The sequence below is a fragment of the Xiphophorus hellerii genome, chromosome 12, assembly GCF_003331165.1.
Source record: "Xiphophorus hellerii strain 12219 chromosome 12, Xiphophorus_hellerii-4.1, whole genome shotgun sequence".
NCBI classification, from domain to species: Eukaryota; Metazoa; Chordata; class Actinopteri; order Cyprinodontiformes; family Poeciliidae; genus Xiphophorus; species Xiphophorus hellerii.
In genome coordinates, this window is record NC_045683.1 from 8,889,918 (window position 1) to 8,916,479 (window position 26,562).

General features: G+C 37.1%; 1 protein-coding gene across 1 annotated transcript; it reads left to right on the top strand.

The window, feature by feature from the left end:
* Nucleotides 1-1,572: 1,572 nt before the first annotated feature.
* scarf2 (scavenger receptor class F, member 2) lies at nucleotides 1,573-24,910 on the top strand. The gene is made up of 11 exons (XM_032578462.1): nucleotides 1,573-2,291; nucleotides 5,629-5,687; nucleotides 5,782-5,883; nucleotides 7,841-8,360; nucleotides 9,443-9,661; nucleotides 9,778-9,906; nucleotides 10,154-10,257; nucleotides 12,920-13,034; nucleotides 13,300-13,397; nucleotides 18,880-19,035; nucleotides 20,113-24,910. The coding sequence occupies exons 1-11, from the start codon at nucleotides 2,182-2,184 to the stop codon at nucleotides 21,333-21,335; spliced, it is 2,835 nt and encodes a 944-aa protein (XP_032434353.1). The 5' UTR covers nucleotides 1,573-2,181; the 3' UTR covers nucleotides 21,336-24,910.
* The last annotated feature ends 1,652 nt before the right edge of the window (nucleotides 24,911-26,562 follow it).

The window sequence follows — 26,562 nt, forward strand, 5'->3', positions numbered from 1 at the left end:
ATTATTGAACAAACAGCATCATGAAGACCAAAAAGCACAGTTAAGGTCACAGATAAGGTTGTGGAAAAGTTGAAAGCAGAGTTTGGTTATAAAACAATGTCCCTAATTCTGAACACACAGTCTTCAGTCTTCCATCTTAAGATGAAAAGGGTATGACACAACTTCCTGTCCACTTAAACTGATTGGACACAGAAACAATCAGAGAGACAACCAAGTGACATGTGATGTGGTGACAAGAGGAGCTGCAAAGATCCACAGCTTGATCGAACATTTTTTGGTTCTGCACTCCCGAAATCGAGCATTAATTAAACTGTTGTAAAAAGAAACCACTGTAAAAGGGCTGTTTACAGTTTAGGGTGACATGTAGGGAATACAGCAAACATGGGAGAATGTAGTCTATTCCAATGAGACCAAAACTAAACTTTTTTGTCTTCATATGAAACACCATATGTGAAGAAACACTTCTACATATTACCCTGAACACACTTTTGGCATTGCATAATGTGATTGTGGCAAAATCAGGATATGCTTTTGTTCAGCAGAGACAGGAAAGCTGCAGAGTCGATGATTGGAATATGATAAAGGGCGATGCAGGAAGTAAAGCCATGACAGGCTTTTCAAGATTTGAAACTAGGCCGCAGGTTCATCTTTCATCAAGACAACAACCCTAAACTTATGGTCAGAGCTACAATGCAAGAATTTAGATTGAAGTATAATTAAGTCTGAGAAAGGCCCAGTCAAAGTCCAGACCTAAATCTATTTAAGAATTTACAGAAACATTAAATATTGCTGTTTACAAATACACTCCATCCCATCTGATGGAGTTTATTGTTTCTAGATGTGGAAAAAGTGGTGGAGACACAGCACAAAGGCACTGCAGTTGTAATTACAGCAAAAGCAGCGACTCCGGATTAAAAGCACATGTCTGACACACTTTTCAGATTTTTTTTCTAAAAATAAAGCGCAACTGAAAGCCGTTTACTATGTTCTATTTACTTTACAGTTACACACTGTAAAATAAAATCCTAATCAAATTCATTGTAATTTGTGGATGAAATAGGACAAAATATAGAAATGCGCTTTTCTGTATGACACTGTGACTGTGTTGGTAACAGGGATCTACACATTCATTCACAGCAAAAGTTACTGAAGATGCCATGTACCGGCATCATTTTGGACCTGAGGGGGGCGCTATTGTACTACATGTAATGCCACTGCGTCTTCCACTGCCTGACAAAGGCATACTCTTTCCTTGCATTATGTTTTGGTGGAAAAGTTTTTCATAATGTTTTACAGGTCAGATGCTGCATGTTTAAGTTATTACTTTAGTCTGTTTGGACTATGACAAGTCTAAGATGATATCTATGGTCCTATGGGAAATATAACACACATAATAAGTATAATAATAATAATAATAATGATAATAATAGTTTACTTCGAATTCAGTCATTGTAATTTGCATAGCTTATAAAAGGATTTTATTTTACATTTATGTATTTGTTTTAACTTGGGCCATTACAGCAGACCACGTTGCGCCCCTGTTGCATGAAGGCCTATGTAAATTTTGGTGGCGGAGGCATGGCGCACAAAGCCAAAGATAGAGTAACAAATCAGGAATTTCCCTTCTGCCACTCCTGAGAGCGCAAGAGAAGGACGAAAGTTACGGATTAGGTGCTTCTCCTCAGGAGGGTGAAGTCAAAGCCATCCTTTGGACTTTTTTTTTTTTTTTTTTTTGCTATTCTAAAGTTTAACAACAGTCTAAACACCCTTCAGGACAAGTTGATGGGGCTTTTTCTTCATCTAGGGAATGTCTTTTGTTTTATGAGTCAGGAGTCCGTTAGGCTATGTTTTGGCATTTTGCAGAACTATTATGGAATAAACTACGCAACGAAGTGGCACCAAGAGAACCAGCTGATTTGAAAATTTGGACTTTTGTTCTGTTTTATTGAAACTATCCTGGGGATTACGGAGTTTCTCGTCGGCTTCGGTGCTGGGACACCTAATTTCCGAGGATTTTAAGAGTTTTTTCATTAAGCATAGACCGTGACCACATCTGGATTATGAAAGAAACAGACGTGAAAAAAGGAAGAGTGAAACATCGCCATTAGAAAAAAAAAAGTTGGAGAAAGGGGAAATGTGGAGTAAGAGTGGCGTCTACATTAGGATGTTGCTGCTTTTACAATGGAAGTAAATAACTGTTTTACTGCCGCTGTGCTGCTTTGTCTTTTCTTTTGCTCCGTTTTCAGCCAAGAACTCAACGTTAAAGGCAGGAATGTGTGCAAAGCATTCGGGTAAGAATCCATGCTGGGTGGCTAAAACTGCTTGTATGCGTAGTTTTCAGTTTACATACTGAAAACTACTTAAATATAAACATAGACATGAACGTCCAAGTTTTGCTTCTGCGAGTCTGCTTCAAATAATTAAGACAGAGATGAATGCAGCTACATAAACTTATGAATGGGGGTCAGCTGTCTTATTCTTTGGAAGAAAATGTGGTCTTAAACTGTACAGGTGACAACATTTTATATAAAGTTTTGCGAGTGTTTCATTTTATGATCGGTTCTCGCCATTATTTATTTTTTCTCGCAAAAATTATTTAAACACAAGATTAATCATGAAACTTTTTAAAGCTGTATGTTGTAGTATTTATAATCATCAGCATTATTTTAAAGCTATCCACGTTGACCTATTTTTTGAGGTGCATAACGCGGTTTCTGTTCACTGTAGCAGGCGCAGGGGGAGGAGTTCACTAAAGAAGGCAGATGTGCATACATGTGGAGTGTTTTTATCTGTAGGAGTCGCTCTGTTGGCCTTCGTGGCAACCTTTTACACAACCAATTAGTTATAAAAGTCAAGTTTTACATTTTACAAAGCAAGGGAACTCTAAACAAAAAGTTGAATTCTGATTGGTCTGCCTGCAAATCTGAATTTCTTGAAGATTTTTGGCGAAGCCTCTGCATATCTGGCTTCTTGTCTAAAAGGAAGACATCCAAGTCCACAATTACTGACTGCAACTTCCAAACATGTTGAAGTGATGTCCATGAATTCTAAAAAAAAAAAACAAAGAAAAGAAAAAAAAAGTTGTTTGGTCAGAAACAGATAAGCATCTTTTGCTAGTATATCTTTATTCTCAAAAAATCTTATGTCATGTTGTGTCTATTTGGTGTATTTAAGTTTGTGTTTATTCTGTCTCAGAACGACCTGTTTTTTTCACAACAGTTTGAATATATAGAATTTTTTTATGTGCAGTAAATATAGATTATTGTGACCACACTGAAAATAGGTTATCTGGATGAAGCCGCTCACTGCAATTTCCAAAGCCTTCAGAATGGAAGTAGTCTGGAGTAGTTCTTTCATAACATAAAGTTGTGTTTACATAATATTTCTTGAAAAAATAACTGCTCAAGGTTTCTCCCCTCTGGCCTGGGGTTCCAACAAGTTTGGCAAAAGGGTGACTGGATTATCAAATAATATGATTTCAGGAGGTTTTATGTGTGTTGCTAGTCATGATGGAACTTGGAATTTAAGTCCAGGAAAAAAAAAAAATCTTGATTGTTCTAATGACAAACACCATTCTGTTTTCTATACTAAATGTCAAACATATTTCTTTTTAGCCTCAAAATTCTTCAAATCTCTTAAATTCTGATCTAAATGAGATTTGGCATCATTCATGGTACTGTAAGAAACCACAATTGTAATTTAAATAAATACTTGAAGATTGCAACTCATCAAAGCTTGGCATATCTGCTTTTCAGTTTTTGCATAAAAATAATCTCCAAACAAGAAAAGAGCAAGAGCATTTCTTGTTTCTGGGTATGCCTGAAATAGTCATTTTGCCTTCCTCACTGAATCATGTGCATTGGGGGAAGTGAGAAGAATTTATGTACACTTGTAAGCATATCCACCATGATCTCACATTGCAAAATCAGCAGCTGAATTTGGCTGGAATGACAATAATAGCCTAACTTGGTCATGATGTGGCCTTTCATCACCCATTGCTTTCTAGTCTACCTGTTGCTTGAAATGCTTGGGAACCAAAAAGTTGTCAGCCTTGATATGTTTCTGAATCAGAAATAGAAAAACAGAGCTCCTATGGAAGCCTATGATATATAAGTTTTGTGGTAATAAGCAGACACACATGCAAAAATTATTTAAACACAAGATTAACCAGTGAAGACCTGCCATGTAGTTACTCATGCAGGTTGCTTGCAGAACTTTCAAGTCAATAGTAAAGATTTACATATAATATTTGAAAAATAATCTCAATAATCACAACATTATTGTGATTAACACCAATATTATTTAAGCCAATTAAATTACAGTAACTTAAGGCTTCTAGATTTGGCTAAAACCACTTGTCGAAGCTGAGCAAAAGCGAATAAATTTGGATTTAAGTGACTTTAAGAGTGGCATGTTTGGTAGTGCCACACAGACCAGCCTCAGTAGAAACTGCTGTGATTTTCACTCCTGTCTTTAAAAAATAAACTCAACATGCTTTGTTATTGTCAGGGATAAGAGTAGAACTGGTAGACTGGTTTGAGATTAAACAAAGCAACAGTAGCTCAACCAATGTATGCGGGAATGAATGTGAAAAGTGATGCCAGTTTGATGAGTTTCAATTTCAGCTACAACACTGACATGGTAGTATTAGAATTACATATAAACAAAATGAACAATGTGTCTTGTATCAATGGGTCTGGCTGGTGGAGGTAATGCAATGGTAGCAGGGATTTATTCTTGGCACACAATGCTCATTAGTACCAGCTTGGCATTGTTTAAATGCCAACCTTAGCAAACCGACCCACAACCACCAGATTTCAATTCAGTGAAACAGCTTTGGAAAATAGTGAAACGTGAAATTCTCATCACAGATATACAGCCAATAATCTGCTACAACTGCACAACAATAACATGTCAGAATGGACACAAATCTTTGAGAAATGCTCCAGACTCCTTGTTGAATCTATACCATTAAGATTTAAAGGCAGCGCTAAAAGAGCTATAAGAAAGTGGGGGAGAATCAAACCTGGTGCTATGAATGCAAAATCCGCAAATAATATTAGTAATTTGTCTTATCTTGCTCTTATGAGCAGTACTACTGATGATAGATCTAGACACGTGCCTGTTTGGGCAGGATAAAGCACAGCTTTGCTCCTTTCATTCTGAGGATCCGCCATCTTCAAAGCATTAGAGGAAGCTGACGTGTTGCAGGGGCCCAAAGAGGTCACAGGGAAGGGAGGAAAGGAGACACATCCGTCCTATCCTGTCAAGACTAAAACTGTCTGCAAAATGTTTTCTTTGAATATTCATGCTCCTTCCCCACAGGGAAGAATCAGATAACATGATAAACTGCACTAACTCAGATGTTTATAGATGATGGAGTGTATTTATCTTATATAAACTATAATTAGTCATATTAGGGTAATTATACAACAAATGTGCTTTACATTTGATCTTTTGCACACTTTAGCAGAAGTGGGAAACTAAGAACTGTGAGTTCAAAGAGACGTGAGCTGGGTGTGGATGCTGCCTCTTTGATATGTGTTTGTTTTACTTCATTTCAGTGCAGTGCTCTATCTCTGCCCTCTCGTTCGGTGTCTCATAGCTTCGAGTTTGTTTTTTTTCCAGGTCATCAAGATTGGTTTGCTGCAGTGGATGGGGGCAGCTGGGAGATGAATGCCTGACACGTACGTTGGAATAGGTCTTGCATTAATCAAAACATGTCAAACGGCTCATTGTGTGAGCCACTGTAATAATCTGGTCTATTCTTTTTCATTCCAGCCGTCTGTGAAGGCAACTTCACCTGTAAGGAAAATGAGGTGTGTGTCAGGCCAAATGAATGTCGCTGCCGACATGGATACTTTGGAGCCAGCTGTGACACAAGTGAGGCCTTATTTTTTCACCTTTCTAGGTGGAAGATATCTGAGTTTTCTGTTTTGTTTGGATACTAAAAAAACTGTATGAACAAATTCTTGGAATAAAAGCCACTTTGCAGCTTTTTATGTTGAGCCCAAAGCATTGAAAATTAAAATATAATAAAAAAAGAACAGCACATAATTAAACTCTGAAATTTATGATGCTTAGAAAAATTAAATAATTAATAATTACTATTCATTTGAATAACTGCAGTGTTTAGTTTTAAGACAAGGTCACTTTAATAAAAGTGATAGGTGTCTCTTCTTCAATTTTCTTGATATTTCCAGTTATTTTGATGCATGAGCAGAAATATTTCCAATATATGAATTTGTCTTCATTTTTAACAACAACAAAAAAATGTAGTAGACATCTAAATGCCATTTAATTGGGGGTGCCTGACAACAGGTGGGGGAGGGGTAGTATTGCATTACTCTATGTACTATAAAGATGGAGAAAACTCCATTCACTCTAAAACTTTTCAGGAGGACTTTTGCGCAATGAATTTGAAACAATGTGAAGAATTTTCTGAAAAATCGGTGGTTCTAAAGACAGAAAAAAATCTTGATATACCATGTTACTTGTAATTAACAAATAAATAACAGGAAGAGTGAAGGAATCAAGGTAGTTTACTACAAAAAAATAACAAAACAAACTATGATGAACGCATACAGACAGAGCAAGAAAACAACTGAACTAACACAGGACAACAAAAACAATAAAATAATCAGGCTCAGAAAATAAGAAATCAAATTTAAAAGAAGAGCAGACTACTTGTTTAGAGTATTCATTCATCATCTCATGTTGGCCAGGTCTCCTTCAAAAAGAGACTTAATCAAGGCAGTTTCTGGTCACATAATGATGATAAAAAACATGCCTCTGACCCTAAAAGAAGATAACAGAATAAACAGGTTCAGGGGAAATACTCAGATGAAAGTGTTATTTCAGTAAACCTCAGCAATTTTGCTTTGTTCACTTTAATATAAGCATGCTTATGCATAATACAATGGTGTAATCGGTATTATTACACCAATATTAAATATGCTAATTTTCAGTCTGCCCTCATATAATTAAGTGCATTGTAACCTCATCAAACTGTATGTAAAATCATCGGTGGATCATTGTTGTGAAGCATACAAGCGTTCTTGCACTTAATTGGATGGATTTGGAACTTATCTGCAGTAATGTGTCTGCTGCCTACTCTGTATTGTTAAAGAAAGAGGAGAAAAAAGGTGAAGCTATTGATTTACCATTCTGACCATGACCAGGGAGGGAATCCCTCACCACACCCACAATTCATTGAAGATACAGTACAGTATATCTTTGCTGGCCTGGGATTGCCTTAGGAACCCCCAGAATGAGCTGCTGCGTGGTTTGAGGAGAGACATGCATGGTTCTTCCTAAAAGACCTGTTACTTGACCTCTGGTAAATGGAAGACAACAAAAATACTGCAGACTGGCAAGATAATATACTCTCAGTCAATCAATCAATCAATCAATCAATCAATCAATCAATCAATCAATCAATCAATCAATCAATCAATCAATCAATTTGTAGAGCACAAATCAAATATTTGTTTTATTTACATCTCTCTCTCTGCATATATATATACAGTTCAGACCAAAAGTTTGGACACACTTTCTCATTGAACTCAATGAGAAAGTGTGTCCAAACTTTTGGTCTGAACTGTATATATATATACATTTATTAAAACCTTAATTAGAAAAATAAAGTATAAGTTCAAAATATAATTTATGTGTGTTCATGAGGAAAGATTTATGTTTATTTATCATAATAATGTAACATACATTTGCAAACATCTGTATGTTAGCATTTCTCTGTTCAGTGTGAAACTACAAAGATTTAACTGAACATCCTAATGCAATAACAGTTTTCACATTCCCTCATTTTACTTTGCTTTAACAGAGTGCCCTGCCCAGTTCTGGGGCCCTGACTGCAAAGGAAGATGCAACTGTTATCCTAATGGCCAGTGTGACGATTTGACTGGCAAGTGCACCTGCAATCACAATCGTTGGGGACCCAACTGCGAGAATGCTTGTCAGTGCCAAAAGGGCAACTGTGACCAAGACACAGGAAAATGTACCTGTCACACTGGGTGGTGGGGTCCGCATTGCCACAACATGTGCTACTGCAGCATAAATTCTGTCTGCGATGTGAATACGGGGCGATGTCTGTGCCATCCTGGCTGGACTGGGAGGAACTGTGCAAACCAGTGCAACTGTAACGGCTCGCCATGCGAGCAGTACACGACACGCTGCCAGTGCAAGGACAGGATGTGGGGTCCTCGATGCGATCGAGTGTGCCAATGCATCCACGGCAAGTGCAACAAGGCTGACGGCTCATGCACCTGCACTCCAGGATACCGTGGGAAGTTTTGCAGGGAACCATGTCCTGCTGGATTTTATGGCCAGAACTGCAGAAACAGGTGGGGGGAAAATGTCTGTCAGGCAGTAAATGTACCATTTTAAAACAGAAGAACCAGTTTACAGATGTTGTATTTCAAATCCATATTGTTGTGTGCTTTTGTGTTTTTAGTGTAAAATGTGGTTTGTAACAATCCATGGTGAGAAACAATTATGGGAAAATGCTTATTCTGGTTTTCACATTATCCAATAATTAAAAACACTAAAGCAAATACTATAAAAAAACATTATATTTTGTTGAATGTATCTTAATAGACAATTTTCAAAAGAAAAAATATCACTGTTCCTTATGTCAATCAAATGTATTAGACACCTATCAGAAATTAATGGCCAAATTCCAATTGAATCTTTTCAAAACTCTTACAGCTGAAACTAATTTTAGAATTTTTTTTTTTTTTTTTTTTTAGCCTTCCTGCTTTCAGTGGTTTTCATTTATTTAGTACAGAAGAAGCAGAAATGATATATGTGTGTGATGGCAGCTGCTGTAAAACAGGGTGTGGTACAATAATACAGAAAAATGCTTGAGCTGACAATTTAAAGTGTCATCAGAATATTACGTGAGCATCTTGTCAGCTAACATTTCAAAGTGAAAACATTATTCTCTATATGTATTACACAATATACAATATACTTTACTATATTACATCCAGACTCCCTGTTGTCAACTGAACTGAGGTTGAAGTCAGTTTTCTCTGAGGAAACATTCCCATTGTGTTTCCTGACTAACCTTACAATTAATGTCTTGTCGGAGATGCCTCATTTTCTTACTTGTAAAAGTTGGGTATGATATAACCAAAACACAAAAAGCTAAAATTGATTAGGGTGCAAAATGGCCAGTACCCAGCAGAGTTGATTATGAATGTATTAGTATAAACTGAATTCTTGTTTTGTTCTGTATAAATAAACTCAATTTAATTTAATTACATTTTTGGAATCCCTACCGGGAGTGTCAAACAACAACAAAAAAAATCTCCAAATTCTTTGTGCATCTCTAAAGACTAGTACTGTTTTGAATATTCAATATTGAAATGAGAATGAGATTTTGATACTATAACTCTGTATCTGTTTTCTTGAATGCTGTCAGGTGTGGACACTGCAAGGGTCAGCAACCCTGTAAGGTGACCGAGGGCCGGTGCATAACCTGTGACAGAGGCTGGAACGGGACACGATGTGATCAGCTCTGCTCCAAGGGCTTCTTTGGGGAAAACTGTCAGGAAGTGTGTCCCACTTGTAAGGACGGTCACCATTGTGACCCCATTCATGGCAAATGTTCTCACTGTAATCCTGGCTGGATTGGGGACAGGTAACACCAAATTTTTTCTTTACCTATTTTTTAATTTTATAGCTATGCTATTTGGGCCATCTGATCAATATAATTTAAATTAACAGTACTGGTGTTATACTTCTTATTTGTGATAGGTGTGAGGTACGCTGCCCCAACGGCACATATGGCGAGAACTGTGAGAACAACTGCAGCCAGTGTTTTAATGGCATCTGTCATGTTGTCACCGGAGAGTGCCTTTGTGACCCAGGCTTTTATGGCATCTAGTAAGTTATAAGGCAGTGCATAGTGTAAAAAGAAAACATGTTTATGTCCTCGGTAACTTTATAGTGAAAAGATTTGATCGTTTTCATTTTATTTTCGCAACACAGTTGTATATCTTGGGAATAGAAGAGTTTAGTTTACATTTATAGACTCTTTTTTAGTGTTTGAGGGTTCTCCTAGGCCTTTTTTTCTATCTTGTTCAATTTTACACATTTAACGCATTGCTGTCATTTCTCTTCCTCATTCAAGCTGCAATAAGACCTGCCAGCCTGGCCAGTATGGAGTCAACTGCAACCAAACATGCTCCTGCAATGACAAGAACTGTGACCCTGTGTCTGGTGCCTGTCATCTCCGTAAGAATATATTTTTTTAAATGCATCCTTTTTTATTAGAGCCTTAATCAGGAATGGCCTTGTTACATTTTTTTTGCCACTGATAAAAAACCTTAGATATGGATTGGACAACAGTAACATTTTCTGTTGCAGTTATGCCTCCTATCCACATCAAAATAGAATTTTTATTGACAAAACAGCGAGATTTTTTTAATCTCTAGTGGTCTATCCATCTGGAGTCAATTTAAGAGATACTTAAAACCACAATAATAATGGAGATGTGTTTATGTTATAAAATCTGTTCTTCATAAACTACAAATGTAAGCTTAAGGACTTACTGAAGTAAAAGAAAGAGTAAACGATGTCAAAAAAATTCACTCGGCAAATATTTTTGGAAGAACTTTTATTATGCCACTATTTTGTTATGCTATGCTAAGAACATCCATTTTTATGGCAATACTTTTGAGATTAAATGCATGTGCTGGTTTTGGCACTGGTATCATTGTGCTTTTGAAAGAAATCTCTATATCAAAAAACTGAGGAAAAATGATCATATTAGAAGTACATTAGAAATATACAGTATATGCTTGTTAAACAAATATAAGTCAATCACATGGCAGAGAGTGCCACAAGCCATTTGGCACTTTCAAATGCCATGTGTTCATATTATTACAACCCTAATGTTTGTAGATATGGCAGAGACAACTTACTGATGTTCAAACTTGAGAATTAACAAGTAGAAGAAAGGAAATTTAAGTAACCTAGTTGTCAGTACCAGATAGGTGTGTCTAAATATTTCAAATACTTTACTAAGATTTTTATGTACTGACTAACCTTAAAATAAATGGACTGGAAAGAAAGAGAAATTAACCAGTAAGTAGTAGTTGTGTGAACATAAATTGAAATCTTTTTAATCTACTTTGAATGATTAATTGAGCATACTGTACTGTTTGATAGCCCAGATCAATTGGAAGGTATGTATAACTGAATTTAAATTATTATTATTTTTTGTTTGGTAAAGTTTCTTGAGACAATATTTGATGTGAATTGGTGCTGTATAAATAAATTGATCTAAATTCAATTGAATTGAATACCATTTCATCTGAAAAAGCTTGGCTAAAACATAAACGCCTTGATCAGGGTGTGATCAGAAGTATTTGTAATGTGGGGGGACTCATTAGTTAGACCAGGAGTGACTAATGAGCAACTTGCGAGTCGCATACGGCTTTTCTTTCTCTTCTGTGCAGCTCACGGCAACTTGACTGATTTGTCAAGGTTCACATTTTAACTGCAGTGTGTAAAAATGTTATTTTGAAGAATCTATGTAACAAAAACACTTTACTCAGGTCAGCAGTTCAATCTCTATTGCAGGTACTTCAACTGAACCACACAGTTAAACCAGAAAGTTCTGTCACATCATGACACAAGCCAAGCATTGTGAAATGTCAAAGGGACTGGCATTACCTTCTCTAGTTTTTAGCAAACTATCATAGCAATTCACTTTGCATTTGGAGAAGTAAATGTGGACACACCAACATGTACCCATCTTCTGATAGCTTCTTCCGGAGGGAGATTTCACCATGTCATAAAGCACAAATCATCTCAGACTGGTTTATTAAACATGGTAGCAGCACATTGTACTTTTCTGGTCTCCACAATCACCAGATAAATCTGAAGGCAGAAATGGGTCCACCTTGAGACTATGTGTTCATATCAGAGCAGCTGATTAGTGTATTCTTTAGACACCAGACCAACAGAATGTGTTGGTCTGGAATGACAGAAGTTCAGTGTATTAACCGTCTATTGCGTACACATTTCATAGTAACAAATACATCTATTCAGGTCTGAGGTGAGATTCAGGGTCCTTGATTGCATTTCCAGACTGAAGTTGATGTCCTTTTTATGGCTGTGTTTGTTGGCTCTGTTCTTCATAGCTAGAGTAGAGACAAGGGAGAGAAGGAAGAAAAACTGAAAGAAATGGGGATGGAAAGATGGAAAGAAATAGAGAAACTGAAATTGAGACAAAGGAAAGCAAAAGGTGTTGATTTGGAAAGACATTTTTTTCAGACAGGCATGAAGCATATTGGGTTAGAGCACACAGCGATCGTAGCGATTTTTGGCCACAGGAAAAGATGGATGTTGACAGGCTGGTCAGCAATATTATAAGACCTTGTCATTCTTGCACAACTCCTCTTTCAAAATCAGCAATTACAAACTGCCACACCCACACTTTAGCATTATTTATGATAGTCAGTTAACTCCTTACTGAAGAAACTTTTCCTCATCTAATTCTCATTTGTCCTTGCAAGTGCAATGCACTGTCCATGCTTGTGAAATACAGTACTTATTATACTTGGGGTGTATCCTATTTGAGAGAGGGAGGGGTGCTAATAAATCATTTAACGATGAGAGTTTAGGATGAGGGGAGGAAGGTTGCTGCAGGAAATCTGCATTGAAGGGGTAAGTGGTTACATGTCTTTGGGGAGGAATTACGCAACACCAAGGCATCACATTAATACAAATCCTACACGTACAAGTGCTTGGACTTAGTTCCCATGCTCAGGTTGAATGTAGTTTTACAGTAAGTCATAAAAACAAACTGAATTTGACTGTCGTTCTTTTGAAACTGGCATTTCCTGCACACGTGTGGCACACCCTTTACTTACTGCATTTTATCTTTCAGAGCCCAACCAGCGGATGGGTGTGATCGCAGCTGGATCCTTGGTCTCCTTTTTACTGATTGCCCTACTTTCTCTGCTGTGCTGCTGCTGCCTCTGTCAAGACAAAGACGACCACAAGTGAGTTATAGATGGAAATTTTGATTAAAATAAAAAGTAACATTGTCTTTTAGAATTTATCTCGCATATAGACAGTTGTTACAAAAATAAAGGGGTATAATAATAAAGGGTGTTTTTATTTGCCATTACCATATGGATAAAAGCTGGTGCATGAGCCCTCCAAGGAGGCAGAGGGCCAGGTTTAAAATGCCTGTTTTCAATGATTCATTTAGATTTCCATGGCATCATCCCTTTTCAATTCTAACTGAGACAACTCTACCAACAGCAAAAAAGCCAAGCGGATTTTGTGCGGACGATTCAGCCGAATCAGCACTAAACTTCCCCGTATTCCATTGAGGCGACAGAAACTGCCCAAAGTAGTCGGTAAGCCTCAAAAGCTTTTTTTCTCCTCATATCCCAGCACATCCCGGCCAAAAAACTATATGTTATGGTATTCAACTTATTAACGGAGAAATTTTATTCCTAAAACAGATAGGCCTGACTTTACAAATCAGGCCTATCTTCTCTGTGTTTACTAAAACACAGAGAAGTACATCCATAAATGACTGTCAGTGTGAGACTTTTCCTTGAGTGCTACCTTCATCTGCTCCATAGATGATGAATAGAGTTGAAAAGTGTATGGTGGCTGGCAGACGAATGTGGGGTTTCATTTAGAAGGAATGCACTGGTTTTAGAGACCCTTATTATTCTTGGCACTCTCAAATGCCATGTGCTCATATTATTACGACCCTAATCATGTAACTTTTTTCTTCTCATTTTCTTTGCCCCTTTTCATTCTACCCCCACCCAAAAACTATGCTCTTTTCCTTACACTGAGTAGGAGGTTGCATTGTTTAATAATGGCAAGTAGTTGTTCAGGGGCCCGTATGTGTGTGACTCTCTATCAAAGGCCATACTGTTTGGTTAGACATTGCAGCTACATGCGGAGGTCTCGTGGTGTGTGTGTGACATATGTGTCTGTGAGCGCAGTCTTTTTCATTGTAGTCAAAGGAGATATCTTTCAACCCCCTTCTGCAAACAATTTGTCATATTTATGGTTTGTCCCATTGCCTAATTTAAAATGAAAAGCCTATTCTGATCAAAATCTTTAACCAATAAGTTGTTTTTTTTCCAAAACAATCTTGTCTGCACAGGCTGTTGCCTTCGTTGTTCAGTTTTTCAAACATTTTTAAGCTTCAGCGTTTTAATATTTTAGAGGGGTGGACTTTTATTTTTGTGGCAAACATGCTTGACCATTCATCACTAACTTTTTATGATTTGTCTTAACAGTTATGACCATTTTAGCATGCCCACTGTAGCTTTAAAACTATTTAAACTTAAAAAGAATGATGCTACCCCCTCCATTTCTACACCATGACTCCCAGTGTTTCCTTGCAATCACAAAAATTTCTATATGTCAAAATGTATCTTTGCTATAAAGTTAAGTCAGGTGTATTAGCCTTTTTTCAGCTAAAAGATTGTCAGTGGGAAACACAGTAAAGTCCCTTTTGGTGTGATGTCATTCCTTCACATTTTTTTATGCATTACCAGTCCATCTAGAAATGAAATGATGATTGTCAGTCCTCCAAGTTGAATAATTTTTAGCTAAATTTTTCAAAAAGTTTGCCCTGCTGGATGAATCTTCATTCACTCATACAGAGGGTCTGCATAGGATTAATGTAATTATTAAGTAATTGAATTGACATTTCCATACCACTTAAGTAAAATATACAACAGTGGCGCCTGTGTGCAGTAAAAAACATTTAAGCTGTGATGCTCTCATGCATGTTTGTACACCAATAAAATGTACGGCTAATGTGCAATAGTGTGATGGAGTGGAGGTAGGGGGAACCAGAAACAACAACAGACCCATCAGTGTAATTTTATGTTGCTTTGGCAAAATAGCTTCCCATCACTGCCAAGCCTGTCTTCACTGTTTTACTGCATGTTTTTTTCTTTATTTAAATTCTGCTTGCAATGTGAATTCCATCACAGTACAGAGACAGAGTTTTCACCATCATAAATATACTTCCTATGTACTGCAGGATCACATGGAGAATGTGATCTTTCATATTATGAAGGATCACATTCTCCTTCATAATATGAAAGGAGAATGTAGGAATATATTTTGGCTACAAATAAAATATTTTAATGGGAACAGTCAGAAATGGCAGGTTTATGGTACAATCAACCACTTGTAAATCCTAAAACAAAAACTTTCACATCAAGTATTACTTATTGTGAATATTCAATGTTTCTTCTGTTTCTTGGTGTGTTCTGTTCCATGTTTTGCTTTCCTCTGCTTTCTGTAGAACTGCCCAGTGAAGTGTGATCTGGCAACATTTAGAAAGTAACTCTGTCAGGAGCTAGACGGTACTGAACACATGCATTCCAGAAGGGGCCCATTGGGGCTGGAAACAGGAAGTGGTCAAACTTACTTTAGTGTGTGTCAGAGCTGTGATTTATCCTCACTGGGGTCAGTGTCAATAAATGTGCCAAGGCAAAACTAAAGAAGGAATAACAGGGTCAAGCAATAGGAAACAGAAAAGATTTACTCTTTGCATTGCTAGCTTCAGAGAAATCTGTTTGACAAACCGAGGTTGTTTGCTTGAAGGTTAGCATTCCACTCTGAGTGTATTTACTCCACACCCTGCGTTTTCTGTATCTGTCTGGTATTCCTTGCATCATCTGGTTCCAAATTGTTTCTTGTAAATCGGTGCAAAGAGCTTCACCATCTGTTGTTTCATCTTAATTTGCTCAGAGAAAAACTGACTTGTAAATGCAGAGGTCAGAGTGCAACTGTTGCCTATGTAATTACGTGTGTGTGTGTGTGTGTGACGGGGGTGTTCTCACCCTATAAAGCCGAATAGTTTAAAATGGTGTGATCCAAGGTTTTCTTCCTAAAGATCTCATTAAGTGTATTTTGTTTTACACTGCATTTTTTTAAAACTTGAAACTAAACATTAAAGGCTCAGACATATTTATTTCCGTAACTACTGTCACATTATAATCACCGTACAACTTCGTCCAGTTTCAAGTAATTTTCTTTCTGTATCCCACCGTTCTTGTTTCCTGACAACCTCAGCCCCACAGAGCAGCTGCGGTGTTGGTGCTGTGCAGCTGTGATAGGTCAATAATGTGCTGTTGTGTGCAGGCCTTCATGCAGGGAGGGATCACCGTGGAGATGAATCTTCAAGGCAATGTTCCCAACTAAACCTCTGGTTTCAAGACAGCAGCTTTCAGAGGCAGTTGTTGTCCTGCACTGCATACATCTAATGATGCATGTGTTTGCTTGTTTATTAGCATTGCTGAGGTTTTTGCATAAGTTAGCTACTCTGCATTCCTCAGTGACTGTGTGTCTGTCTGACTCCCTGTTGCTGATCTTACAATGGAAACAGGATACTCTCCCTGTCTTTGTCGATATTTTTCTTCTTTATTATTCATTCAGCATTCTTAATGAAGTTCATAAAAAGCCTTATTATATAACTGGTTATTTTTCTTCCATAATCTATAACAGCTTGTTACTAAACTTTGCTTTAAACTTGAAAGCAGCTATTTTCTTGTAACAATCTTCTCAAATTTTAACAAAGATCTTTCTTAAATGACATTGAGTGGTTTAGAGAAACTTTCCTCTGATATTTTTACCCAAAGGTAGAAGAAAGTGGTGTGTTGCAAATTAAATGCCCCAATCATTCTTTTGTGAACATAGAAAAAAGTACAGATGCACTTCTGAGATTCAATTCAGAGGTTTAAAACACGATTTGGTAGAAAAAAATATGGAAAGAAAAGTGATTTTGAGAGTTCATCTTTATTAACTCTTACTGTTGATAAGATAAAAAATTTCCAACTGGAAGAAGCTTTCAAATGAAAGGCACTTGGAAAACACATATTTTGGCAAGAGCAGTGCAAGCACAATTTATTTTACACTGTCTTGAATCTGTTCCAACAAGTTAATGAGGTCTTCTTCCACCCATGTTTCAATCCTCATTTTAAGATTCATTAAATTGATCTTGGTGTCTTTGCATAAACTTTTCTAACAAATGTAGAAAATATGTTTATCAGTGATGAGGAAACAAAATGATATATTAAAGTTGTGTGACCTTTCATTAAACATACAGTATATGTAAATTATCATTACTGAATGGCAAAAGATCTCCTCAGCATTTATATAGTTCTAAAATAATTTGTAGCGGCACTGTGTTCATTATTTTTTTCCAAATTAAAACACTTGAAGTGCAGGAGTGACCCACATTCAGAGCCCTCATGTCCTCCCCTTCTCTCACAACCTGCTTTCCTCTCCAAACACTATCAAATAAAGACCACTAGAGTTGGGAAAAAAACGCTTCAAGTGCAAAAATTCATTCCTGAACAAACTTGTTGTAAAGTCTTGTAAATCTGTCCACAGTCAGTTTATCTGAAGCTTAAACAAATGGATGGACCCATGTGTCATCGGGTATGTAAACTGGAGCATCTGATGTGGTTGGTCATGTTAAGTTAACGGGGAAAGCAGCTTTGGTCTGTACTGAACTGTTCACACCAGATGGGAAGGCTGACTCCAAGTATGCGTTAGAAACCACAGCTGTCCTGACACTGAAGGGTCAGCAGAACGCTGTGGTGACTGATGGGGGCTGGGAGGCATGGAGAGGGAAACAGGATTTGACCTACATTGAGACTGAGAAAAAGATTTATTGGAAGAAGACTTACATTGCTTTTAAACAAAGAGGAGAATAGCTTCAAACAGAACAATCTTAAAATGCAGCTCTCAAACACTACTTGCAGTGACATCAATTGTTAGTTTAAATTCTTTAATAGGGAATGGATAACAGAAATTAAATAACATTAGTTTTTAAAACCCTTAAGTAAAATTAGCCAGCCTGTTTTTAAAATTTGAATCACTATTAATGTACATAATTCAATGTGCTTTACAGATAAATGAATGACTACAAGTGAAGACCACATCAAGAAAAAGAACATTAAAGTAATAATAGTAAAACTCCATCATAAAGTTCAAGGAGATAAACTTTAAAATGCAAAGTTCAAACAAAAAAATTGCCAAGACATTTTGAAAATACCAGAGAAAAACTCTGTTTGACCTTTATTACATGAAATGTAATGTTTTAATCCTTTTTTTTTTTTTTTTTTTGCAAATTTCCACTTTTCAAGGAGTTTGTTTGAGAGCTGAGGAGAATAATAAAAGATGTGTCCATTTCTTTGGTTCTGGCCCTGATACTAATGTGTGAACAGGTCTCATGTAACATGATGCTCATGTGCAACACTAAAACTCGTATAACCCCAACATCATTTGGTGCCTTAGACCAATAACAGGATTTTTAAATGCATTCCTTTACAAAACAGAGCTACTGCAGGGATTCTGGTGTGATGTGATGAGTCTTCCTGTTGTTGCTCAGGATTATGCTAGCATCATTTAGCATGGGATTCAGCTGCCTAATTGATTTTTCACAGACTATTTAAGACATCTTTACAATATCCTAACCTATTGAAATGAAATGCCTGTATCAGTATTTTTGGCACCTGTCAACAACAACAACAAAAGCTAATTAATGCTAAGGTTAAAAGTGATTCAGAATGATTTAGTCCTGAATGTCTTTTCAAATCCCTATAATGACGTTTTGAGTAGAATTCATAAATCTATTGGTTAACCTTTAACTGTCAAATATAAAAATGTGGTAAGCTACTAGATTAATGAATTTGCTCTTAAAAAGTTCATCTTTTCCACAGAGCTAACTAAAACCTGTTTTCCTCTTACTTCTTTGACACTGGGTGGGAACATACTTGTTACTCTTGTAATGGAGAACAAAACTCTTGAAATGACCTTTTGGCTTCTGCATTTGTTTTCTCTTCTCAGTAGCACACCACGACCCAGAGAACACCTTTAACTGCAGCTTCATTGAGCCTCCCTCCGTGGCCGAGCAGCCCTCCCCCTCCTCATGGTCCTCCCAGGAGTCCTTCTCTTCCTTTGAGAGTGGAGATGAAGGGCCCGTTTATTGTGTTCCGCATGAAGGTTGGTCATCACATAAGCAAATAAACAGTTGGTTATCTGGAATGACCATGTCAAATTTACAGATTATCTTTGGCATAGGAGGTCTATAAATGCACACGCAAACACAGCTAAACACATTCTAAAGAGGTCAACTCCCATGTGACACCAGTGACTCATACACTTCTGTATTTCTCATTATAAAGATAGTTTGCTTTTAATCATAGGCCATCTAGATCCAGGTTTTCTCTAGAGAGCAAGTTAAGTATAAACAGGAAATGGAATGGTTTAGTCAGCATATGGCACATATGAGTGAGTTAAAGTTTGATGGAAAACACCAGTTCTATTAGTTTCTATTTTCAAAGTTTGAAACTGCAACTCAGTCTTGGTATGAAGGGATTTTCTTATCTATGACAGATATTAGTTATCAGAAAATTAAAACAACAATTTGAAAACAACATCAATCAAGATATCAGTCCAACTGTTTTCAACCTGTCACAGTTTGTCAGGTATGTCTTTATTTAGAGTATATAAACCACTGTTTTTTTTACATCAGTTTGTTGCGCTCTTCAGCTCAAGAAACAAGACATATTAGATTCACAAAGAAAAGAAATAACAATATTTCAACAAATTTGTGGGAAACCCTAAAGATACCAACTATATAAGAAACATGTACTATATAGATTCTCATGGGGTTGTTCTGGAGTTGTACACGGCACCCAAAAACCACTTCTGTTTGCAGTGTGCCATTCTTGTAACACACACTGTATATAAGGCTGATAACAATTGCTTAGATGTGATTACATAAATGATGCTTTGCTTTCAAAACAAATGTAAAGTGTTGAGCAAGACAGAAATGACAGAGAAATATCATAATGTTTTATTATCAGATCTTGTGCCAGGTGATTTGTTACATCCCCTAAAACTAACACACTCATATAGCTTTTTGAGTTATGTACCCTGAAGTTTATTTTATTGTTTGGCCTTCTTAATTGCTATGGCCTAGTGTACATAGTTGACCACCTGAGGTTGTGTTCCTTAAATTTAAAAGTAAGCTGAACTTACTGTATCCTTTACTAATCCTCTGCCAACAATCAACAGAATCCACGAGTGACAGCAAAGGGAAGCAGAGCCCCAACCCTGTGGATGAAAACTCAGAGGATGACACATTCCAGGAGGATGCAGGGGAGTACACTTCACTAAAAGACACGAGTGTCACCAAACCGGAGAGCAACGAGCTGTCTATACTCAAGTGCTCTGACAGTGAGATTTCAAATAGTGGGTCTGAGTCTGCTGCCCAATACGCCTGCATTGCCCGCCTCTCCAAGCAGTCAAAGGAGGATGATTGCAGTGGCAAAGATGGTGATGGTAACCTTACATCAGAAACCAAGGGCAATGGGAAACCTCCCCCTTCACCTGGCAAGCCCAAACCACGGCCACCAGATCCATCTACTAAACCCAAAGTGTCATGGATTCATGGAAATGCAACAGGGTCTCAACAACCAGAGCAACAAGGGGGGAATAGGGCATTTGCAGTGTCAAAGGAGAAAAAGAGGAGCTCTAGCAATGACTCATCAAAGAATGAAGAGCGTCATAAAATAAAAGAAAAGAGTCAGAGCCAACAGAAGAAACAGGATGGAAATGATACTAATGCAAATGGATCACCTAGCAAACACAAACTGCTACAAGGTAAAAAGTCTGGAGATGAGCACAGCAGTCCAAGTCACATGGAGCACATCAACGGTGTTGTCCAAAATGCCCTAAAAATGATAAGCAGTTTCCGTAGCTCATCCCCTGAGAAGAAGATTGTTGAAAATCCAAAGCAGAGTACTAAAGAGCCACCAAAGAGCCCGAAGGTCATCCACCCTCATATGAATTCTGAAGCGGCCACTTTACTGGCTGCACAGCTCAAGGAGAAAACTCAGAGCATCAACAGGAATGAGGGGACTGGACTGACAAAGACCAATGGTCTCTCCAAACCAAAAAATAACCAGGAGAAGCCCACACCTCCACAGAAAGCCAAGAGAACCAACTCCTGTGGACTTAGTCAGCAGGGCTCCACCAAGCCTCTGCTGCCTACCACAAGCAACCTTCAGAAAATGGTGGCACCTATCACCAACAACTTTGGGACCCCCGAAGCCAAGAGCCCGGAGAAGCAGGACTTGAACGGCTCCAGGATGGGGGACCTTCTGGACCCTACACCGAAGAAGACTCCCATAAAAAAGCCACCTAGGAAGAAAGGCAAAGGTGGTACCCTTGATACACCTGAAAGTAAAACACTCCAGCAAAAAACAGCCATTATGCCACCACAGGTAGTGAAGTAAGCATTTGGAAAAATTCTGAGCAGTTGCCAATTATTTTCTACAAGACTGAACTGTTTGTTTGAAGCTAGCAGCAACATAGCTTTTTTTTAAATCAATGAACAGCTTGAGGGCAGTGCCTCCAGGAACATTCAAAAGTAACAACCTCTTTGAAATAAAAGACACAAAAGAATTACACCAGGAGCGTGTTTTATGATAACCGTAACACCATTGTTAAATATCAAGTCTATGTATTCAATTCGCAACACAATTTTGTCTGGAGCAGAACACAAAACAGTAAACAGGGACATTATCTAAAAGTTCATTCATCTCAGCTGCTGGGCCATGAGCCCACATTTATATTTATCTACTGCATGTAAAATGAGCATTGATTACATCAATTTTTTTTTTTTGTAGATTCACTTCTAATGAGGCTTTTGATATGAAATGCGCTGTCTGTAACAACTAATGTAATCCACACAAATCAGTCGATGCATCAAGTGTAAGGAAGTAGAGTGACACAGAGAATAGGTTTTAAATGTGCTTACTGAAATGTCTTCAAGAGTATTTCAAGATGCCTCCTGTATGGAAAAAGTATTTAAATTTAAACACAAACTGTTTTCAGTAGGGGGCTACATTTTGAAACAGATTTATATCAGGTGACTGAACAGGTCATTCCAGTAATTTTACTTACTGTCTTGGAAACAGATAGTTTCATTGACTGTTTCGTTGATTGTTTTAATAAGATTATTGTCTTGTTAAAACAATCAACCCTGTTTCATCTTTAGATTATTATCAATATTGTTCTGGTACATTTTTCTATTCATTCTTTCATTGATTATGTGACATTTACCAGTACCATTGCTGTACTAGTACACCATGGCTACACCATGATGCTATCACTCCCAAATAGAAAGTTTCATGGTGGAGTGCTACATTGGGGCTCATTGTTTGCATGGTGTTTAGGGGGTGATATGCAGTGCCATTAGTGCTCCAGACTTGGAGTGTGCAATAACATTAAAAATAATTCCTTTTGGTCTCATTTGACCAGACTACACTCTCCCAATATTTGATTGGCTTGTCCAAATGTTCTGCAGGAAACAAGCATCAATATGCTTTTTCCTTTGCAATGAAGTTTTGTAAAGTGAGTGTGCATTGAGGCCACATGGGATGAGTGCATTACTTCATAAAAAGGAATGTACCTGCTAATTTCAGGTCGTTTTGAGGCTTTCTGTGACTAATTATTGGCTGTTAGAGAACTTTGCCGATTATTCTTTTGACTCCTCTATCAGAAATCTTGCAATGGCTGGTTTATGGAGACATGTTCTTTCCGATTTTGAATGATGATCCCAATGGCTCTAACTGAGACATTAAAAAAATTAGAATCATGTACAGTATGTGACTAATTCTCTTTTAGGATCTTAGGAATTAGGATCTGAAGGTCCTGAGAGAGCCTCTTCTAATTATGACATGCTTCTTCTATGATACCTTGATAATAAGAAACCCTTTTAAAGGCCATTAACAAGGACTAAGCCAACCAATGTTAACGGGGACTGATGAGGGCAGGATTAATTGCTACAAACAAACTTCAGCTCTTTTCTTGGTTTTCTATGCCTTTGTGTGGCGTTTTTGTTCTTATATTTGAAGTTTTTATTACACACTTTTATTTTTAGATTTATTTCTTTGTAAGACTTAGTAGTTTGTTTGTTTATATGTATAATACTTATGTTGTTGCTGAGTTGATGTGAATTTCATGTCAATAGCCCCATCACAAACACATTTACTGAGAAAAGTGTTGACATGTTTAAAACTTATTTCATTTCTTTATGAGTTGTACAGCTGGAATATAAAAGAACAAGGGCCAGAAAAATAGCTATTAGCATGTAATGCACAGACAGTGACAGTGAGTAATCGGTGCTCTGATGACTAGAAGCTAATATTTTTCTATTCTGACTTACTTAGAACAACATGCAGCGGTATAGCTCTTACACCAAAGCTTTTCAAGATCATTCCAGCCTTAAAGAGTTTCTTTGCAGATGAATGTCTACTCTTGGTATTATATTTAAAATTGTTAATTAGTCTAATGAATCTGAGTATTTCTATGACCATCTTTATTAAAAATACAACAACAACAAAACTTTGATCAACCATCACTCAGATTTGATGGTTTAAAGTTCACAAATGAAAATAAGAACATTTTAATTCTTCATTAATAGATTCAGTCTTATTAAGCTTTTTCTCCACTTGAAGCTTAATCAGCATCACTTGGTCAGCTCTGTCAGATGTCATTTGTTGATTCATATGAAAGGATTTTGCTAAGATTAAAGAGAATGTCCTCTTGCTGTACTTGAACCACTAAGCTAAAAAAGAGAACCAAAACAATGTAACGTCCTTTAGTTTCTGTTTGTTCAACATTCTGTAACTAGATTCTTTGATCCCTCAGAAAATCAGGTCACTGTCAAATTCTTATTTTGAATAGATATCAGTAAGATTAATTTTGTGACAAAAATAGCTTTCCAAGAATTAAATAATACCAGCAGATTTATGCTAAATTTAGGAGGATGTTTGAATGTTCTTGCTTCTGGCAAAAACAGAGACTTAAATGGTACTTTATTTTGTGTGTAAAACCAAAGTCATATCTGCCAAAGGATTTTGCTACTGTTTACTCCAAGTGCGGACCCCATAATTTCACATCCATGAAAGTATTGTTGTGGAACACAAACAATAAAGTTTTCAGGTAGGAAAAAAAAAGCTAATTTATAGCAGCTTTTACAACTTGAACTACATGAACAACTAGTGGCATAAGAAATGATGATAATCTGCTATAGGCATGTTTTTTGAAATGAAGAATATTGCATTAACAAAATGTTTCTATCTTTTTTCATCAAGGTACAAGCCATTTCTTTATTTTTTTCAACATTTTACTTGTATACATTGTGTACTTTTTTTTATTATCTTTGTAAGCTGTGCTTATATGACCGTGTGGGTTCCTCTGTTTTCTTTGGTGTGAATGAACTGACTTTCATATTATATTAGCTTTTTTTGGTTTTGCTGTGTTGCTTATTTTTGGCTCTTAATCAAATCTGCAGAAAGAGTACGTTCCTTCTCTAAAGTTTACATTGGCTTTGTAATTGTTCTCTGTTGATGTTATTGTTTGTGTAACACTTAACTGCATGACGCAGAGTGTAATTATATGGCATTATAGCTGCAGAGGAAATTTGTAATCTTTCTGCTCCCTCCATTTGTTGTTGCAGCCTCCCATAAGCAAATCTTATACAAAAGATTGTACAATACTACCATAATACCACTGTTGTAACAAGTGCATATGCTTAAAACCATAATACTGTGTAACTATTAAGTTGCAGTCATTTGCCTGATTGGCCTTTGCCTGGTTTCATTGCCTTACAATACATTTTTGTAAAGAAGGGCCTAAAGAAACTGCAAAACCGTCACCAGCTGTAAGATATATTTTGTTTTAGTTGTGTTGTTTGTTTGTTTTACTACAACTTTGATTGCCTTTTAGCGTATGGCTGTTAAACTCTGTGTGTTCATTTAGTTCTTTTGAATAAAAAAAGCAATATATGTAGCCAAAGTGGAAACCATGACTGGAAAAACAACCCTCTCTTCAACTTTAGTTTAATTTCTTTTCACAGAAACAATATCCTCATTTGTGACACATATTTGGGGTCATGTACTCGCATTGAATTTTTTTTCCAAGTCCGTGACGTCAGAGTAAAGCTGACAATATACATATATATAGAAATGCAGAACAATACAGAACAAGTCATTGACTGATATATGACCCTTTCCTGCCTCTCTGGATTTGGACTGCTGAGTCTCAGGGACATGGTAGAAGCCCTGAGGCATACAGTCAGAGTGGTTCTTCAAAGAGCCAGAAGGAACCAGGAGACTGTTGATTGGCTACTCAAGGAAGGGGGACAAGAGCTCCTTTCATGGGTTTTAAAACAGTGGAAACTCTGTTCTAAGAACTTAATCATGTGCTGGGTATATGGTTTATTTTGGAGGGCATAGAGCAAAAACTGATCTTAAGGTATGACTGGTTGATTGGTTGGATGGATGAATGAATGAATGGATGGATGAATGGATAATTGGAAGTAGTGGGAGTGTTTTCATTATTGCGACATTGTGCAATGCATTCAAATCTGCAACTTAAGATTTACCCACACTACCACATCTTTATTGACTCTCTTTGTAATAAGTGGCAAAACCTTGAAATAAATTAGTTTTCTAAATCAGAAGCATGATACTAAACAGAAAAAAAAGAAACGCTAGGAAATAAATGCTCTTAACAAGAGAAATAGTGACACACCTATTACCATGATTTTTGTCAGTGCTTTGTATGACCCCATTTTTCCAGTAGAATAGCACTTAGACTTCTCCTGTCTTCTCCTGTCCTTTTATGTTCTCTTTCCTTCAGCTCCCCACACAGCTTTTTCTTTCTCCCTCTTTTGTAGAGGAAATCTGCTCGCAACAGTAAGACAACCTAACACGCTATGTTTCAGGACATAAAAAGTAAGAAAAAAAGATAACATTTTTAAATTTGGCACTTTAATTAATTCCTAACTGCTAGTGTGATTTTATTAGCTTACAATCCAAATATACACAGCTTCAGAAGGATGCTCAATTTGCTGTTATCTTAGGAAAGCCATCTGTTTTAGGCCCATTATTTTTAGATCCACTTTGAACCTGGTCTTAACTTTCACAAAGTTTAGTTTTAAATTCTGTTAAGCCTTGTCAACCAGGTCTTTTACTGGATCTATCCTCCACCCTTTCCCCTCACATAGTCCAATATTTCATGTGACAACATCTTGAAGTCAGATTTACTGCCAGAATAGAGAGGAATGTTGACACAACTGCCTCCATCTGCGAGCTGAGAACGAGCAGATGGAGAAGATTCTCAGCTGAGGATACCGACACATGTTCTCTAGCTTTTCATCCCTGACATGTTGTGGGAAAAGCAGCAGATCTTAGTGTTTGCATGTATATTTGCATGTACATTTATAGCTTTTAGGATAACGCTGTTGCTGAAGTTTTGATTGTCCTTTTCTTAATTATTATAGTAAGAGAGTTCCATGAAAATGATTTTGATAGCAGCATGTGGGGAGAAACATTATTTCTTGTGTAGTTGACTTCAAGCCAGAGAAAAGAGCACAAAGGATCAATTGTACAACACCAAGTGAAGTTTGTACAAAAACTGTCAGAGTTGGAGCCATGTGGGAAAGGGGTTCAG

Bases quoted from the DNA above. Each gene is read 5' to 3' on its own strand.
- scarf2 (XM_032578462.1), top strand. From the start codon at position 2,182: ATGGAAGTAAATAACTGTTTTACTGCCGCTGTGCTGCTTTGTCTTTTC. The intron at 5,884-7,840 runs GTGAGGCCTTAT...TTGCTTTAACAG, and splicing joins TGGAGCCAGCTGTGACACAA to AGTGCCCTGCCCAGTTCTGG. The intron at 9,662-9,777 runs GTAACACCAAAT...TATTTGTGATAG, and splicing joins CCTGGCTGGATTGGGGACAG to GTGTGAGGTACGCTGCCCCA.